Source organism: Garra rufa, chromosome 19, assembly GCF_049309525.1.
Source record: "Garra rufa chromosome 19, GarRuf1.0, whole genome shotgun sequence".
Classification (NCBI taxonomy): Eukaryota; Metazoa; Chordata; class Actinopteri; order Cypriniformes; family Cyprinidae; genus Garra; species Garra rufa.
Window position 1 is genome coordinate 35,260,942 of NC_133379.1, and position 18,789 is coordinate 35,279,730.

Below are 18,789 nucleotides of genomic sequence, written 5' to 3' on the forward strand. Positions count from 1 at the left end.
AATATAATTTCCATTTATATTTCCAAATTTTTGTCCCTTAAACGCTCTTGCATGCACAACTACTAAATATCTTGCTTTTAAAACAGCCGCTAATATTGGTTCAGAATTATTTGATTGACACTCCTGGAATGTGTGACAACCAATCAAAATCAAGAATTCTAAACTTGATTTTACTAGTTTACCACAATGTGAAAAAAACCCACTTCAAACTGAAGTATAATGTATGAAAGGTTTCTAACAGTTCTGTAAGTTGTAAACCGTGCTGTTTATCATGTGTTTTTTGTAGCTGGTTGCTGGCAGCGTGGTGATGGCGTTTGAGGAGGTCTGTCCGGAGCGGATCGACCTGATCCATAAGAACTATCGCAAGCTGTGTAACCTGCTGGTGGACGTGGAGGAGTGGGGTCAGGTGGTCATCATACACATGCTGACCCGCTACGCTAGGACACAGTTTGTCAGCCCGTGGAGAGAGGTGAGCTAGCGTGTGTGTTTAAGCACAAATAGTAATCATTATTTGACATTTTTCTAAAGCTCAGCTATCAAGATTAGCGGAACATGAAGTTGCTGTTTGAAATTGACTGATCTGAATTTCATTTTGTTTTCTTTCTTAATGCTAGCATTGAGGGTTTCAGGTAGGAAGGAGAGATGGAAAGGACCAAATGCTGTTACTCTGATGTTATGTAGACTGCAGTGATTGTTTTAGAAGAGAAAGAACTTCTGATCTAATTCCTTTTTATCATTTTTGGTTTGGATTTGTTTGAGCAACCTCTGAATTTCTTTTGATGTTTGCAATCATTAATTGTGTGTGTGATTGTAGGATGCTGTGTTTGATGAGAACAGTGAGAAAGCGTTTTATGATTCAGAGGAGGAGAGGAAAGTGGACCAGTCCAAACCATACATCATGGATCCAGACCATAGACTCTTGCTCAGAAACACTAAACCGCTGTTACAGAGCAGAAACACTGCAGTGAGTGAAACACATGCACACACCCCTTGTTTCTGTTTAAAGTAATATTGTTAGATAATATTCTTGCATCAAGTCTGTCATAATAAAAACTGTTATACTAATTATACTGTTATATTAAGAAACTTCTGCAATTCTAAATATTGATACAGCAAAATTAATAATTATTATTATTACTAGTATTAGTATTATTATATAAAAATGTATGTTAAAAGATTGCGTAAAATTATGAAAAATTGTTATTATTATGAATACAAATATCATAAATATCTATTTCATTTTAATATAGTTTGAGCATTTATATAATAAATACAAGTTTACCAAATATTATTAAAGTGGCAAGTCAAATTTTTCCATTTTGATAAAAAAAAAATTATTTATTGAGGGAAAGCCCCTTGAGATGCTCCATCTCATTTTCGAAATTAATAATTTCAAATAAATCAAATAATAATAATAAAAGAATAAATTGTTATATAATTGTTATTATTGTTATATAAACATTTTAATGTCAAAAGTTAATATAGCAATATATCTATACATTAATAATTTATTAACAATTAAAATATATTATTTATTTTTAAATAAGAAATAAATTATTTGGCATTGTAGTTATTATTATTAATACAAAAATATCAATGTATTACATTTAACCTAGTTTAAGCATTTATATAATTAATACCAATATAGCAAATATTCTTAAAGTGGTATGTATAATCAGTAACAAACATTTTTCCATTTTGAAAATGATGTTTAATATTGTTATCAATATTAGTTAAAAAATGTATAATAAAAATTATTAAATAAATAATAAATTGAAATGTTATATTATTATATTAACTATTTTTGAACTTTTATTATTTCAAATTTTTATTGTCAAAAGTTAATCTACTAATATGTATGTTTGTTATTTATTAATAATCAAAATATAGTTCTTGTTGTTTAAATTAATACAGTTATTTAAAAGGTTTACCTCATATAGATTAAAAAATACATGAAATATTATACATATAAAAATTGTGTAATATTATTACATTGTAAAATAACTCCTTTTTCGCTTGTCAAAAGATAGATCAAGTTTTAATATTTAAGGTTGACTAAAATAAATTTTTTGTCAATCATTGCTGATTTCATTCCTGTAGGTGAGGTTTGCTCCATGTGAACAATTTCAACTGATAGTTGCATCCTTTCTTCTTTATTCATATTTAATTTGCAATATTGCTTTTTGCAATATTTTCTCATTTCCCCACACATCTGCGCTTTCCAGTTCTCTTTCTCCCTCTCTCATGCTCGTTTCTCTTCAACTCTGAGCAATAGCGAAGGCCTTCAGGACGCCCCTGAGTGTGTGTGTGTTTTGTGTTTAAGTGCGAGTGTGTGCGTGTTTGTACATCAGAATATTAGCGGGACCAAGGCTGTATCAGACCCAACTCCATCACGTTACATGCACTCAGCCTCAAAAATGTGCTCAGAAAACCTTATTCCCTCCTACATCACACACACAGAGTGACTCAAGTGCTCCATCACCCTGGAAGCTCAAGGTCTGTGTGTATGTGTGTTTTTTCTAGTGTGTGTGTGATATGTTTTGATTAAAACTTGTCCTGCTTTGTTCTACACTCAGTCTGCACTCTGTCTTTATCAGCTCTCTCTCCCCCTCTCTCTGCTGGTTTAGCGGTTGATGTGTTGAAGTCTGCTGTCCTGTTCGTATATTGGGGTCAAAGTAATTTGGGGAAGACAAAATCATTACATACATTGAAGGCTTCCTAATCTATCACCATCTATCTCTTTTTCAACCCCGCTCAAACCCTCCTCTTCCTCTTTCCCTCACTTCATGTGTCTCTAGGACTCTCCACCACGTCTTCCATTAATCTGTCTCTCCTTCATGAGCTACTTTTTATGTCCACCCGTCTTCTTCCTCATCTTTCTCTTCTTTTATAAAAACATACCATGGAAAAAGCATTGGGCACTTTTAAGTATCTGGCATTTAATATTTAATGCCGTAGCTTTTCTGTTCTAACTTGAATCATCTCTCTTTGTCAGGTTGTGATGGCAGTATCTCAGCTCTACTGGCATTTGGCTCCTAAACATGAACTTAGCATCATCACAAAGTCCCTAGTGAGGCTTTTGAGGAGCCATAGGTAAGACGTGCACACTATGAGAAAGAAATAAGATGGAGATAATATCAAGATCTAATCTAATTCCTGTTTTGGCTTTCACTCTTGGCTATTTTAGGGAAGTTCAGTACATTGTGTTGCAGAACATCGCCACCATGTCCATTCAGAGAAAGGTACAGACTCGCTGAAACATTCATCTGCTTTTCTCATGAAATCTGAGCATATTATGAAAAAATGTTAATGATTTAGAACCAGTTAGGCCTGATTTTAGGTGCTTATTCTGGGGTAAACACTAAGGTAGAATCAAATATAGGCTCAATTCTGAAAAAAGTCATGTGGTACAATTTGAAGTAAATTGCAAGTTTAGATCTGAGGTAAAAATCGAGGTAAAATCAGACGTGGTCTTAATTTTGAGTGATATCATAAAGTAAAATATTAAATAAATCATAAGTTATGATCTTAAGTAAACACTTAGGTAAAATTAGAAGTAGTCCTCAATTCTGCGAGAAATCATGCAGTAAAATATGAAGTAAATCTCAAGTAAGATCTGAGTTAAAATCTGAGGTAGTTCTCAATTCTGATAAAATATATACAGGTAAGATAAAATACTGACAGGTAAGATCAGTGGGTAGGCCTTAGTGCTGTTTGGAAATCGAGAGGTAAAATGTAAAGTAAATCTTACAGTAACATCTTTGGTAAAGTCAGAGGTAGGCCTCAATTTTGAGGGGAATCATGAGGGAAATATGAAGAACATTGTAAGGTAAGATCTGAGGTAAACACTGAGGTAAAATCAGAGGTAATCCTCAATTCTGAGAGAAATCATGAGGTCAAATGCAGAGTAAATCTCAAGGTAAGATCTGAGGTAAACAATGGGGTGAAATCAGAGCTAGTCTTTAATTCCAAGAAAAAATCATGAGTTAAAATATGAAATAAATTTCAAAGTAAGTTGTGAGGTAAAGTCTGAGGTAAATCAGAGGTAGTCCTCAATTCTGAGGGAATGAGGTAAAATATATCATAAATTTTAAGATAAAATCTGAGGTGAACATTGAGGTAGAATCAGATGTAGTTCCCAATTCTGAGGGAAACCATGAGGTAGCATATGGAGTAAATTGCGAGGTAAGATCTGAGGTAAACCCTGGGGTAAAATCAGAGGTAGTCAAGGTATGATCTGAGGTGAACACTGAGGTAAAATCAGAGGTAATCCTAAATTCTGAGAGAAATCATGAGGTCAAATGCAGAGTAAATCTCAAGGTAAGATCTGAGGTATAAACTGAGGTAAAATCAGAGGTAGTCCTCAGTTCTGAGGGAATGAGGTAAAATATAGACTAAATTTCAAGTTACGATCTGAGGTAAACAATGGGGTGAAATCAGAGCTATTCCTTAATTCTGAGAAAAAAATCATGAGTTAAAATATGAAATAAATTTCAAAGTAAGTTGTGAGGTAAAGTCTGAGGCAAATCAGAGGTAGTCCTCAATTCTGAGGGAATGAGGTAAAATATAGCATAAATTTTAAGATAAAATCTGAGGTGAACATTGAGGTAGAATCAGATGTAGTTCCCAATTCTGAGGGAAACCATGAGGTAGCATATGGAGTAAACTGCAAAGTAAGATCTGAGGTAAACCCTGGGGTAAAATCAGAGGTAGTCAAGGTATGATCTGAGGTAAACACTGAGGTAAAATCAGAGGTACTCCTCAATTCTGAGAGAAATCATGAGGTAAAATGAGTAAATTTCAAGGTAAGATCTATACACTGAGGTAAAATCAGAGGTAGTCCTCAGATCTGAGGGAATAAGGTAAAATATAGACAAAATTTCAAGTTACGATCTGAGGTAAACAATGGGGTGAAATCAGAGCTAGTTTTTAATTCTGAGAAAAGTCACGAGTTAAAATATGAAATTGCAATGTAAGATCTGAGGTAGCATCAGAGGTAGTCCTCAATTCTGGGGGAATGAGGTCAACTATAGAGTAAATTTCAAGGTAAGATGTGAGGTAAAGACAGGTAAATCAGAGGTAGTCCTCAGATCTGAGGGAATAAGGTAAAATATAGACAAAATTTCAAGTTACGATCTGAGGTAAACAATGGGGTGAAATCAGAGCTAGTCCTTAATTCTGAGAAAAAATCACGAGTTAAAATATGAAATAAATTTCAAAGTAAGTTGTGAGGTAAAGTCTGAGGCAAATCAGAGGTAGTCCTCAATTCTGAGGGAATGAGGTAAAATATAGCATAAATTTCAAGATAAAATCTGAGGTGAACGTTGAGGTAGAATCAGATGTAGTTCCCAATTCTGAGGGGAAACCATGAGGTAGCATATGGAGTAAATTGCAAAGTAAGATCTGAGGTAAACCCTGGGGTAAAATCAGAGGTAGTCAAGGTATGATCTGAGGTGAACACTGAGGTAAAATCAGAGGTAATCCTAAATTCTGAGAGAAATCATGAGGTAAAATGCAGAGTAAATTTCAAGGTAAGATCTGAGGTATACACTGAGGTAAAATCAGAGGTAGTCCTCAGATCTGAGGGAATAAGGTAAAATATAGACAAAATTTCAAGTTACGATCTGAGGTAAACAATGGGGTGAAATCAGAGCTAGTTTTTAATTCTGAGAAAAGTCACGAGTTAAAATATGAAATTGCAATGTAAGATCTGAGGTAACATCAGAGGTAGTCCTCAATTCTGGTGGAATGAGGTCAACTATAGAGTAAATTTCAAGGTAAGATGTGAGGTAAAGACAGAGGTAAATCAGAGGTAGTCCTCAATTCTGAGGGAAATCATTTGGTAAAATATTGAGTAAATCTCAAGGTAAGATCTGATGTAAACACAGGTTAAATCAGAGATAGTCCTCAGTTCTGAGAGAATGAGGTAAAATATAGCATAGATTTCAAGATAAAATCTGAGGTAAACGTTGAGGTAGAATGAGATGTAGTCTCCATTTCTGAGGTCAAATCAGAGGCTTCAATTATGTCTCATGCAAATGGAGGGTAATATCTGACAAACTGTGTGATAAAGTGAAATGTAACTTTTGAGGTGTAAACAGTTAAAATTTGAAGTAGGCCTAAATTAAGCCTCAAATCAACTGAAAACATTAACTGAAAATTAGAGATAAAATTAATTACAGTATAATAATATACAGGTAAATGCTAAGGGTAAAAATTTGAGTATCCAAATTTTGAGGTAAACTGAAAAATTATCTTAGATAAACCATGTGTTAAAATTGAGAGTAAATTCTGATGAAAATGGAATACACTGTTATAGAATCTAAGATCAAATCTGAGGTAAAGACTGCAGGTAAAAACAATTTAAAGTACTGCGTTCTGAGTTAGATATGAGGTCATGTCTGTGGTGTTTTTTTAGGGGATGTTTGAGCCCTTCATGAAGAGCTTCTATGTGAGATCTACAGATGCCACACACATCAAAACACTCAAGGTAAAACAGAGACTTACAGTACTCTCATGTGTCATATCTGCTTGTTTTTTGATGTTTAGTGTCTTATCTAATATTTTTGCCTCTGTTTAAATCCTTCAGCTGGAGATTCTGACTACCCTAGCTAATGAAGCAAACATCTCCACAATACTGAGAGAATTCCAGGTAAAGTTTCACAGATTTCATAGAATCTTAGGGGGAAGCAATTGAATCCTAAAATGAAGATGATAAAAATCATGTCTGGGTAAGCAGCTTAATAGGTTTAGAAACACAGCTGAGGAATAGAAGTTTTAAGCAGATAGATGTGTGTTGCAGACATACGTGAAGAGTCAGGATAAGGCGTTCGCAGCGGCCACCATCCAGGCCATTGGCCGTTGTGCCACTAACATCTCTGAAGTGACCGACACTTGCCTCAACGGCCTGGTCCTGCTGCTATCCAACAGAGATGGTAATCACACACTAACATCAGTCTTTTGGTTTTGAAGTTATTGTTTAGTTATTTGCAGCAGTGCTTCAGGTTTCCTGCAGATGGCAATATGATGAAGTTCAATGTCTTGCAATGTAAAGACAAACTTGATGATAAAGACAAGGCCATTATCACCACAGTTGCAAACATGAGTATTCTTTCTGACAAATATCATTGATTGCGTAATCAACTACTCAAACATATCTGGAACTTTAACCGAGAGGATGTCATGATATATATACTACCAAAATATTTTTTTATGTTATTTAAAGAAGTCTCTTCTGCTCACCAAAAAAAGTACAGCAAAAACTGTACCATTTTGAAATATTTTTACTATTTAAAAGAATGTTTTCTTTTTTTAATATATTTAAAAATGTAATTTATTCCTGTGTTTTCAAAGCTTTCTATTCGTCAAAGAATCCTGACAAATGAAAAACTTCTTTAAATTTTGATAATATTAATAATAAAAATGTTTCTTGAGCAGCAAATCAACATATTAGAATGATTTCTGAAGGATCATGTGACACTGAGGACTGGAGTAATGCTGAAAATTTAGCTTTGGTCAAAGTAATAAAATAAAATATATATTAAAATATATTCATATAGAAAACATTTTTTTATTATATTAAAAATATTTTGCAATATTACTGCTTTTGCTGTATTTTGGATTAAATAAATGCAGGCTTGGTAAGCAGAAAATAATTATTTAAAAACATTAAAAACTGTTTAACTTTTGACTGGTAGTGTTATATACAGTACAGACCAAGTTTGAATGAGAAGGTGTGTCCAAACGCTTGGTCTGGACTGTAGATATGAATTCAACTGAAAAAACTTGTGAAAAATATATTTCAGGTGGTCAAATAGCAAATAGCAAATAGTGGCGCTCTGCAGCCACCTACTGGTAAAAGTTATTTTTTTACTTTTAAAACTGGATTTTCCAAAATATAGGCAAAAATCTTACACTAAACCATGTGAAATTATCCATGTTATCCCCATGAATTAAAGTTAGAAATGTGGGTCTTTTATAAAGTGAATTTTACATAAAAAAAAAAAACAGTTTTTGTATAAAAACTAGGGCCGGGACTTTAACGCGTTAATTTAGATTAATTAATTACACAAAAATAACGCGTTAAATTTTTTTAACGCATTTTAATCGCACTTAATTTTGCACCGCGGAACGTTTCTCACTGGATGAGTTTCAGCGGACCGATTATACTGGAGCACCAACTAGCGTTCAGACAAAGGAATGCGCATATCACCGCAGCACATCGAGCCTCAAGTATCACCTCAATGCTTTTACAGAAGGTCTACCTACCTATAGGGTACCTGAATTTCTGAAATGTAGGCTAGTATATTTCTAAATATCCCAGTGTTTCCCCTACCATTATCTTAGGGGGGCGCGTTTACAATGTCTCCTCCAAGAAAACACGGACTGGATCGCGGACTCCATTCATAAAAAACGAATTTACTATAGCGCGGAATGCCACGTAAATTCGTCGATTTTTAGATTGATAAATCAAAAGTTTGTCTGTCACTTAATTCAAATCGCGATATGGACTAGTATCTGTGAAAACTGAAATGCAAAAAGACCGTTTTAATATGAATCCTGCATGTAAAGTTTGCCTCTTTATGTTAGAATGGCAAAGACGCTTTTTTTTTACTGCACGGGTGATGCTCCCGTTATTTTTTGGCATTTGCATCTCAAATGAACAGATAGACTCAATCTCCAAAGCTACTGTCAGTGTCACTTTTACCGTTTCATTTGAGAAAACTAGCATCATATCATATTTTACACACAGAAACTTCACGGCAACCTGTCAAAATAAAAGTACGGTTTAACATGAAACAGAACAATATTCCTATTTAAATAATTGACAAAAAACAATATATATGATAAAAAATAAATATAACAACAAGATTAACCACTTAATTGTAGAAAAAAATACTACGATTTTTATTTAAATATTAAATTATTATTATTTATTGTTTTTAACAGCAAACCTCTGTTTGTTTGCCAAAAATTAAAAAGTTTTATTTCCATTTGATTAAAAATAAATAAATGTTTATGCTTTCAGTTGATTATGAGAAAAATTAAAACACAATAATTTCTTTAGAAAAAAAAATAGCAAAAGATTGTAAAGCCCTATTGTTCAAAATGTTAAAATAGAGAGTTTTGGATTTATTTTTTCACTGAGATAAATGTTTTCGTTATTACACAAAGTAGGGTAAAGTACCGAGAAAAAAGTATGGAAACCTAGGGGAAACACTGTATCCTATTGCTACACTTAATGGCAATATTGCACTGGTCTGTTGGACTTGGTTGAACAAAAATAAACAGTATTTTGTTGCTTAAGTTTATGTGTTCAGTCATTATTCAATGGTATACTAAAAATCCATATGAAAAAACTTACTTATTTGACACTGTTCTCAGGTCAAATATTTATATGCGATTAAAATGCGATTAATTTCGATTAATTAATTACAAAGCCTCTAATTAATTAGATTAATTTTTTTAATCGAGTCCCAGCCCTAATAAAAACCCATTTAAAAAATATTTATTTATCGATTCATTTGAATGAGAAGGTGTGTCCAAACTTTTGGTCTGTGCTGTATATGATGTTTTTATTAAAAGAGGAAGAGAAACATTTTAGAAAACATTCTAATAGAAAGTCAATTTTTAAACATGAAACAACATTTTCTACTGAAAAATATTACTGTTGTTGTTATTGTTATTTTAATTATGTATGTATATTTTTGTATGTTGATTGCTTTTCAAAGTCAAAATGATTAAATTATCATAACAAATGTATTGAAATTATATCAGAATCATATAATCTTTTTAAAATACTGTTAAATACTGTTGATTTTGAGCTTTTTTTTTATTTGTTCTTACACATAATAATTAAATAAACATCTTAAGTTGCACATATTTGTAGCAATAGCCAAACATTTTTAATGCCAAAAATCATATTAAGGATATTAAGTAAAGATCATGTGCCATGAAGATATTTTGTAAATTTCCTTAAGCAAATATATCAAAACAAATTTTTGACTAGTAATATGCTTTGCTAAGAACATCATTTGGACAATATTAAAGGGGATTTTCTCAATTTTTTAATTTAATTTTATTATTATTATTATTTTATTTTTATTTTTTGCACCCTCAGATTCCAGATTTTCAAATAGTATCTTGACCAAATACTGTCCTACCCTATTTATTAGATTTTGTGGTCCAGGGTCACATGTATTTCTAAATGAGGGTAACAGCATTACATTTAACATACAAGTTGCATAAAATCTACTACAGAAAAAAGGGCTGCTGGTCATTTGCAGCATTTACCTACAAAAATCGATATCAGAGACTTAATTTGTCTGAATTGCCTGAATCAATCAATTCACTCAAATGACTCACTAGCTACATATAAAAGAAGACATCAATTGTAGGGGTGTGTGTATTAATTTGTCACCTCAAATTGCTTAAACTGTAGTTAAACTGCTGCTTAGTTGCTTCTCAACAATAACAGTTAGTTATTGTTACTACAGTAAAGACATACAGTACATTGGCTTATTCATGTATTTATGTTTCTTCTCTTTGTAGAGACTGTCGTTGCAGAGAGCGTCGTAGTCATCAAGAAACTTCTTCAGACTCAACCATCACAGCACAGTGACATCATCAAACACATGGCCAAACTCTTTGACAACATCACTGTGAGCGATGAGCGCAATGTCACACAATTTTAGTGTGTTTGTGTCCAACTACAGTTAATACTTGATGTTTGGTGTATCTGGTATCCTCTTTAGGTCCCGATGGCGAGGGCCAGCATCCTGTGGCTGATGGGTGAATACTGTGAACACGTGCCTAAAATCGCCCCCGACGTCCTGCGAAAGATGGCCAAGACTTTCATCAGCGAGGAGGACATTGTCAAACTCCAGACTGTCAATCTTGCTGCCAAACTCTACCTGACAAACTCCAAACAGGTAAAATCAAATCACACTTTAAGTGTGTGTGTGTGTGTGTGTGTGTGTGTGTGTGTACCTGGTATTCATCACGTTGCGAGGATACCAGAAGTACCAACCCAGTGTTTGCAAAGTAGATTTTGACCTTGTGGGGACATTTCTTAGGTCCCCATGAGGAAACAGGCTTATAAATCATGCACAATGAGTTTTTTTGAGTAAGTAAAAGTTTGCACAATCTCCTGTGAGGGCTAGGTTTAGGTGTAGGGTAGGTGTAGGGCGATAGAAAGTACGGTTTGTACAGTATAAAAACCATTACGCCTATGGAATGTCCCCATAAAACATGTAAACCCAACATGTGTGTGTGTGTGTGTGTGTTTTGGCTGTTTTACATCATTTTCTTTCTCTCGTACAGACTAAACTGCTGACTCAGTATATTCTGAACTTGGGCAAGTACGATCAGAACTATGACATCAGAGACCGAACACGATTCATTCGTCAACTGATTGTCCCAAACGAGAAGAGCGGAGCCCTGAGTAAATACGCTCGCCGCATCCTGATGGCGCCCAAACCGGCTCCTGTCCTGCAGTCTGCCTTCAAAGGTAACAAACTTGAAAAGTTAAAAAGAGTCATTTATATTTAGTAAATATATCCACCTTTTTTTTTCCGTAAGAGTGGTGTGGACATTTGTAAATTTTATGGGTCTGGTTTCTGGTCTCATCCACGTCCAGTTATTTTTAGGTGTACAAAACAGCGGGTTTTGCTGCTTGAAATTGCAAATTGGTGTATCTTGCTATATTATTGTAATGTAGTATCATAATTATGAACACCGTTTTACCGTTTACAACTGCATGTTGTTATTCTTCTCAATATTTCCCTATAGCAGCTAATAAACCAAAAATGTCGCCCATAACCTGAATTCCGCGTTGAAGCGTACCATTCCATAAGGTGGATATACTTTTTTGTAGTTGAGTACTGTATTAAATTTTTTAGTGAAATATTTTATCAGCTAGAAATAGCTTTTTGATATTGCAATCTCTGTGAAAATCATTTTAAAAATGAATGAAACTGCAAGTAGTATAGGTTTTCAGGCCTGGAAATTTGTGAAAGAGTGAGTTTAAAATTCTATAATGAATAAAAAAAAATGGTAGTTGAGTAGTGAAGTATTTTACTAAAATATTTTAGCAGCTAGAAATTACTTTTTGTTGTTGCAGACTCTGTAAAATCATTGAAAAAAAAATGGAACTGCAAATTATGTAGATTTTTATGTAGATTTTTTTTTTTTGATGTAGAAAGTCAAAGTGTTTAAATTTCTATATTGAAAAAAATATATATATACTGTATGTATGTATGTGTATATATATATATATATATATATATATATATATATATATATATATATATATATATAAATAGTAAATTATTTTATCAGCTAGAAATTACTTTTTTTTTTAGGCTTTGTAGAATGATTTTTTTTAAATAAACAGAACTGCAAATAATTGGGTTTTTAGGTTTGGAAAATCAGTGTTTCAATTTTACCAGCTAGAAAGTGTTTTTTGTTATTGCGGTCTTTGAAAAATGATTTTTAAAAATGCATTAAACTGTAAATGTAGATTTTCAGGTCTGGAAAAGTGTTAAAGAGATATTTACATTTCTAGAATAAATAAAAAAGCGAAGTAATAGAAAACAAATTGGAAATGACTTTATCAGCTAGAAATTACTTTGTTGTTTCTGTGTCTATAAAATAATTAAATAAATGTAACTGCAAATAATCTAGATTTTCAGGCCTGGAAAAGTCATAGTGTTAAATTCCTGTAGTGTAATTGTTTTTTCTTTTTCTTTTGTAGTTAATTTTTAGTGGAATATTTTAGCAGCTCGAAATTTTTGTTATTGCAGTCTCTGTAAAATCTAAAAAAAAAAAAACATGAATGAAACTGCAAATACTTTACATTTCTAAGCCTGGAATAGTGTTAAAGAGTCTGAAATATAATGAGTAAAATATTTAATCAGCTAGAAATTACTTTTTGTTATTCCAGTCTCTCTGAAATCAATTTAAAAATAAATAAATATTATGTATTTCACTCTATTTTTTATTATATACTTGTATACAATGTATTAAACGTATTTAACAATAAATGATAATAATTAATTTAGTTTTTCAGGCCTGGGAAAGCCATAAAACTTGTTTCAGTGGAAAAAAAAACAAAAAAACTTCAAAATCTACAAGTACTGTAGGTTTTCAAGCCTAGATAAGCCTGGAGTCAGTTTAATTTTTCTAGAGATATTTTTTAAAGTTACGTAGTCAGCTAGAAATAACTTTTTGTAATTGCAATCTCTTTAAAAAAAAAAAAATTAAGAAACTGCAAATGAAAATGTAGTGTTTTTATTTTCAGAAAAGCACAGTAATACCCAGATTCAGTAGTCATAAGATGCGGAATGCTTGAAACCATTCTACGCAAGATTCAAACCTACAAGCTTTTAATTACCACCACAGATCTGTAACCTCTAGTCTTTATTGCTTTATTGCCTTTAAAGCTTTGTTGCATAATAAAACACCTTCAGCAGTTAAAAAAAAATCCAAACTTGTCAGTTTTTGTCATGCTCTGATTCTAAACGCCACAACCAACTCATCTCAACGAACTCGAGAGTTCTGCTGACATCGATTTCTCTCACTTCTCTCTTATTTCATCACATCATTCCATTCCAGCAGGGCTTCAGAACTGAAAAACACAACACTGTCATGGGAATTCATCCCCGCGGGCCATGACAGCAGCGCTAACCCGTAAACATCAATACAGCACGCAGAAATACTCCGCAACCTATTCTATCAAACGGCACAGATATTTTTTTCTCTGGATTAGCCGAGTGGATTTGTAGGCTACGCCTTCTGTTCCTCCCGTGCGGAATTGAATTGTTGGATTCGGCGTAATTTGATAACAGACAGTCGAATCTTGGGCGTCTCGTCCGCCCCGCGCACGCCCACACGTCGATTTACTACTACCTCCTGCACGTTCGCGCACTTCACCTGCAATTAAATGCCAGTAATTACGCTCACAAGCAGGAAAAGGGTGTTACTCATTTGCTCCGTAGAAACACGGATGGACGGATGGATGGGTTTGGGTTTAGCGCGAAGGATGCGCTCCATGTGATTGATGCCGGCTGTCGCTGGGGGTAATTTTTGTTGTGCTGAGTATCATTCTCGCTGCTTGGTAAAGCGTGTCCCGCTCTTAATAGGAGGTAATAAAGTTTGTAAGGGCTGATTATGCTTCGCTGTGATGAAACTCAAAGCGACACGTCTTTGTGTGTGTTTTTAAAGGAGAAGTACACTTCCAGAACCAAAAATTTACAGATGATGTACTTACGCTTTGTCATCCAAGATGTTCATGTCTTTCTTTCTTCAGTTGTAAAGAAATAGTTTTTTGAGGAAAACATTTAAAAAATTTTCTCCATATAGTGGACTTCTATGGTGCCTCAGAGTTTGAACTTCCAAAATGCAGTTTAAATGCGGCTTCAAACGATCCCAAATGCACTTGTAAACAAGCCTAGCCAAAGTAGAAAGGTCTTATGAAACAATGTTTTTTTTTTTTTTATTACAATTTATTTACTTTTTTTTTTAACCTCAATGCTCATCTAGTCTTTTTTCCTGTTGATAGTTTGAAAAACTATCCCTCTTTTCTCTCTCAACTTCAAAAATTATTTCAAATTGGTGTGTCGTACCATATTATTTTAACGCATTATCTTAATTATGAACACACTGCATTGTAATGCAAACTGTTTTACTGTTTACTGCACGTTGTTATTCTTGTTATTTCCCTACAGTGGTTAATGAACTGGAAGTTTGGCCATTAAGCTTACTTCCACGTTAAAGAATAAGGTGGATATACTCTTACAATTTTTAGAAAAATATTTTATCAGCTAAAAATTGCTTTTGGCTATTGCAGTCTCTGTACAAAATTATTTAAAAAAATTAATGAAATTATGTAGTGTAGTTTTACAGACCTTAAAAAGTGTGAAAGAGTGATTTAAATTTCTATAATGAATAAAAAAAAAATTGTAGTTAAGTAATAGAAATTTTTTGTAAATTATTTTATCAGCTAGAAATTACTTTTTGTTGTCGCACAAAAATTGATTTTTGCAAATAAAGGAAACCGCAATTAGTATATATTTTCAGGTTCGGAAAAGTGTTGAGAGGTATTTAAGTTTCTAGAATAAATATAAACATTTGTAAATTAGTAATACAAAATATTGTAAATTATTTTATCAGCTAGAAATCTCTGTAAAATGATTTTTAAAAATAAACAGAACTGCAAATAATTGCATTTCAGGCTTGGAAATGTCATAAAGTGGATAAATTCCTATAGTGAATATCTTTGTGTTTTTTAGCAGTTAAGTACTGTAGTAAAAATATGTTTGTTTGTTTTTTTCATAACTGAAAATGTAGATTTCCAGGCCAGACAAATTTGTTAAAGAGACATTTTAATTTCTGTAATGAATAAAAGCACTAAAACGTGTAAGTAAAATATTTTATCAGCTAATAATTACATTTTGTCCTACAAAAAAAAAAAAAATCATCCTACATTGCTGCAGAAGTACCGACCCAGTGTTTGCAAAGTAAACATGCAAAGAAAATCAAACACCCTTAACAAAAAGAATCAAGATAAGACCCTTCTTCCTCGGCTGGGATCGTTTGAAGACGCATTTAAACTGCATTTTGGAAGCTCAAACTCGGGGCACCATAGAAGTCCACTATATGGAGAGAAATCCTGAAATGTTTTCCTTTTACAGATAATTTACTCACTGATTTGCCATTCAAAATGTTCCTGTCTTTCTTTCTTCAGTCTTAAAGAAATTATGTTTTTTGAGGAAATCATTTAAAGATTTCTCTCCATATAATGGATATGTATGGTGCCCCCAAGTTTGAACTTCCAAAATGCAGTTTAATGCAGCTTCAAAGGGCTCTAAACGATCCCGGCTGAGGAAGCAGAGTCTTATCTAGCGAAATGATCGGCCGTTTTCAAAACAAATTGACAATTTATCTACTTTTTAAACTCAAATGCTCATTTAAGATTGGGTGGGATTGTTTAGAGCCCTTTGAAGCTGCATTTAAACTGCATTTTGGAAGTTCAAACTCGGAGCACCATAGAAGTTCACTATATGGAAAAAAAACCCTGAAATGTTTTCCTCAAAAAACATATTTTCTTTACGACTGAAGAAAGAAAGGCATGAACATCTTGGCTGACAAGGGGGTGAGTACATTACCTGTAAATTTTTGTTCTGGAAGTGATCTTCTCCTTTAAGTGACGTGAAGAAGCGGGTTGTGACAGGATCACCAGGCTTTAGCTTGTTTTTGTCTCTAATTTATTTTAATACAATGATTTCATCATTCTACTATAGATTAAAATAAATTAGTATACTGAAGCATACCGCCATTAGTCTTTATTTCATTAATGCGGCATAAATTTACCCTATAACATTTGCGGGACATTTAACTGCTGCTGTCATTTTTAATATTGGTGGTTTGGATCCGCTGCGTGAGGCAGCGTTTTTCGCTCATGTTTATATTCTGCAGAGCCGCAGTGATTATGCGTTCATATACCTTGGTTATTACGGGACGTACCCGGCGTATTGTGAGAAGGGCACACCTGAATGCCGTGGCATTTCTGCCAGTTTAATGTCAATTATCCAGCAGGTCTCCTGAAGGCCTGTGCGGACACTTATTGCTTTTTTGTTTATTATGACAAAGAAGTACAGTAATACCCAGAGTTGGAGGCATAAACTAGAAGATTTTAGTTTATTAGTCTTGCGTAGCAAAACTTTTGACTTTTTGCTTGTTCAACATAGTATGGTTTGTTTTCAAACTTTTTATGCCACATTTATGATGAAACTATAAAGGCAGCTGAATCTTTATTAGATTAGAGTGGTGTAGAATAGTTTTTGAACAGTAAGGTTTTTAATGTTTTTTTTTAAAGAATTTGCTTCTGCATTTATCGCATTTATTTGATCCAAAAAAAGCAAAAGCAGTAATATTGTGAAATATTTTTACTATTTAAAATAACTGCTCTCTATTTGAATATACTGTGAAATGTAATTGAGCATTTATCTGAAATAAAAAGATTTTGTAGCATTATACTCTATACCATTCAAAAGCTTGGAGTCAGTATAATTTTCTTTTTTGGGGGTGGGGGAGAAATTATAGAAATGAATGCTTGTATTTAGCAAGGATGCCTTAAATTGATCAAAAGTTATGATAAAGACATTTATAATGTTTTTTATTTATTTATTTATTTCAGATAAATGCTGTTCTTCTGAGCTTTCTATTCATCAAAGAGCCCTGAAAAAGTTATACTCATTATATAACAAATTATACTTACTATATAATAATAATAAATGTTTTTTGAGCAGCATATTCAGAATATTAAAATGATTTCTGAAGGATCATTGGACTGGAGTAATGATGCTTAAAATTCAGCTTTGAAATATAGGAATATATGTGACCCTGGACCACAAAACCAGTCTTAAGTCGCTGGGGTATATTTGTAGCAATAGCCAAAAATACATTGTATGGGTCAAAATTATTGATTTTTCTTTTGTGCCAAAAATCATTAGGAAATTAAGTAAAGATCATGTTCCATTAAGATTTTTTTGTAAAATTCCTACTATAAATATATCAAAATGTAATTTTTGATTAGTAATATGCATTGTTAAGAACTTAATTTGGACAACTTTAAAGGTGATTTTCTCAGTTTTTTTATCTTTTTGCACACTCAGATTCCAGATTTTCAAATAGATGTATCTCAGCCAAATATTGTCCTATCCTTAAAAACCATACATCAGTAGAAAGCTTATTTATTGAGTTTTTATATGATGTATATATCTCAGTTTTGTAAAATTTAACCTTATGACTGGTTTTGTGGTCCAGGGTCACATATTACATTTTCATTTTATTTTAAATGGTAAAAATATTTCAAAATTTGACTGTTTTTGCTGTCAAACAAATGCAGGCTTGGTGAGAAGAAGAGACTTCTTTTAAATCATTTAAAATCTTACTGTTCAAAAAACTTTTGACTGGTAGTGTATATCCATGATTATATCCATAATTAATAAAATATGAGATATTATAATTAATATTGTTATATTAATAATCTATTGAAAGTGAAAAATAAAAAAATATTATCTTTCATATTGTCTGGAAAATATTTACTAAACATTTAAATTGACACTGGATTTTTCTGCTAATTGAATATAATAATTTGTGATTAATTTCATGATACCAGTATTTAGAAAGCTGAAATTTTTATTTTTAATTGTATATTTATAAATTATTTTCTGTTGTATTTATTTACTTGTACTTTATAATTTTTGAATTCTCCTCTTTTGTCTGTTTTTCAGATCGAGACCGTTTTCAGCTTGGCACGCTCTCGCATACACTCGATTCTCAGGCCAATGGATACCTGGAGCTTTCTGATTGGCCGGCTGTTGCTCCTGACCAATCAGTGAGAAATGTGGAGGTAGTAGAACCGGTAAGACTCCCTTGTATTTTTTTTAAAAGATAAATGTTAAAAATGTCTTATATCTGTATAATTAAAGGCCCTTAGCATACAGTTAATTCACAGTACAGTGATGTTACCAAGTCTCAAATTATGATGACCTCATTTTCTGTTCATGTGTGACTGGGGCAGGTCAAAGAAGCTGGAGCGCCAGCGATTGGTAAATCCAAACCTGCCAAATCAAATGAAAAGTTCTACTCTGATTCTGAGGAGGAGGAGGAGGAGGAGGAAGAGGGAAGCAGTAGTGAAGACGGCAGTAGCAGCAGCAGTGAAGGTAAAACGTGAGATTGTAAGAGATTGCTAATTTGAGGCTTGTCGTAACCTGTTTTTGTTTG

General features: G+C 32.9%; 1 protein-coding gene across 2 annotated transcripts in view; it reads left to right on the plus strand.

The window, feature by feature from the left end:
• The first annotated feature begins 291 nt into the window (after nucleotides 1-291).
• The window catches only part of ap3b1a (adaptor related protein complex 3 subunit beta 1a), a 64,749-nt gene continuing 46,251 nt past the window's right edge, over nucleotides 292-18,789 (plus strand). For both annotated transcript variants that reach the window (XM_073824335.1, XM_073824336.1), the window contains exons 1-12: nucleotides 292-469; nucleotides 815-964; nucleotides 2,996-3,093; nucleotides 3,188-3,242; nucleotides 6,419-6,490; nucleotides 6,590-6,652; nucleotides 6,803-6,935; nucleotides 10,552-10,661; nucleotides 10,755-10,931; nucleotides 11,323-11,509; nucleotides 18,297-18,427; nucleotides 18,587-18,728. In XM_073824335.1, the coding sequence (XP_073680436.1) occupies nucleotides 308-469; nucleotides 815-964; nucleotides 2,996-3,093; nucleotides 3,188-3,242; nucleotides 6,419-6,490; nucleotides 6,590-6,652; nucleotides 6,803-6,935; nucleotides 10,552-10,661; nucleotides 10,755-10,931; nucleotides 11,323-11,509; nucleotides 18,297-18,427; nucleotides 18,587-18,728 (1,480 nt within the window). In that variant the 5' untranslated portion in view covers nucleotides 292-307. The remainder of the gene's footprint in view (nucleotides 470-814; nucleotides 965-2,995; nucleotides 3,094-3,187; nucleotides 3,243-6,418; nucleotides 6,491-6,589; nucleotides 6,653-6,802; nucleotides 6,936-10,551; nucleotides 10,662-10,754; nucleotides 10,932-11,322; nucleotides 11,510-18,296; nucleotides 18,428-18,586; nucleotides 18,729-18,789) is intronic.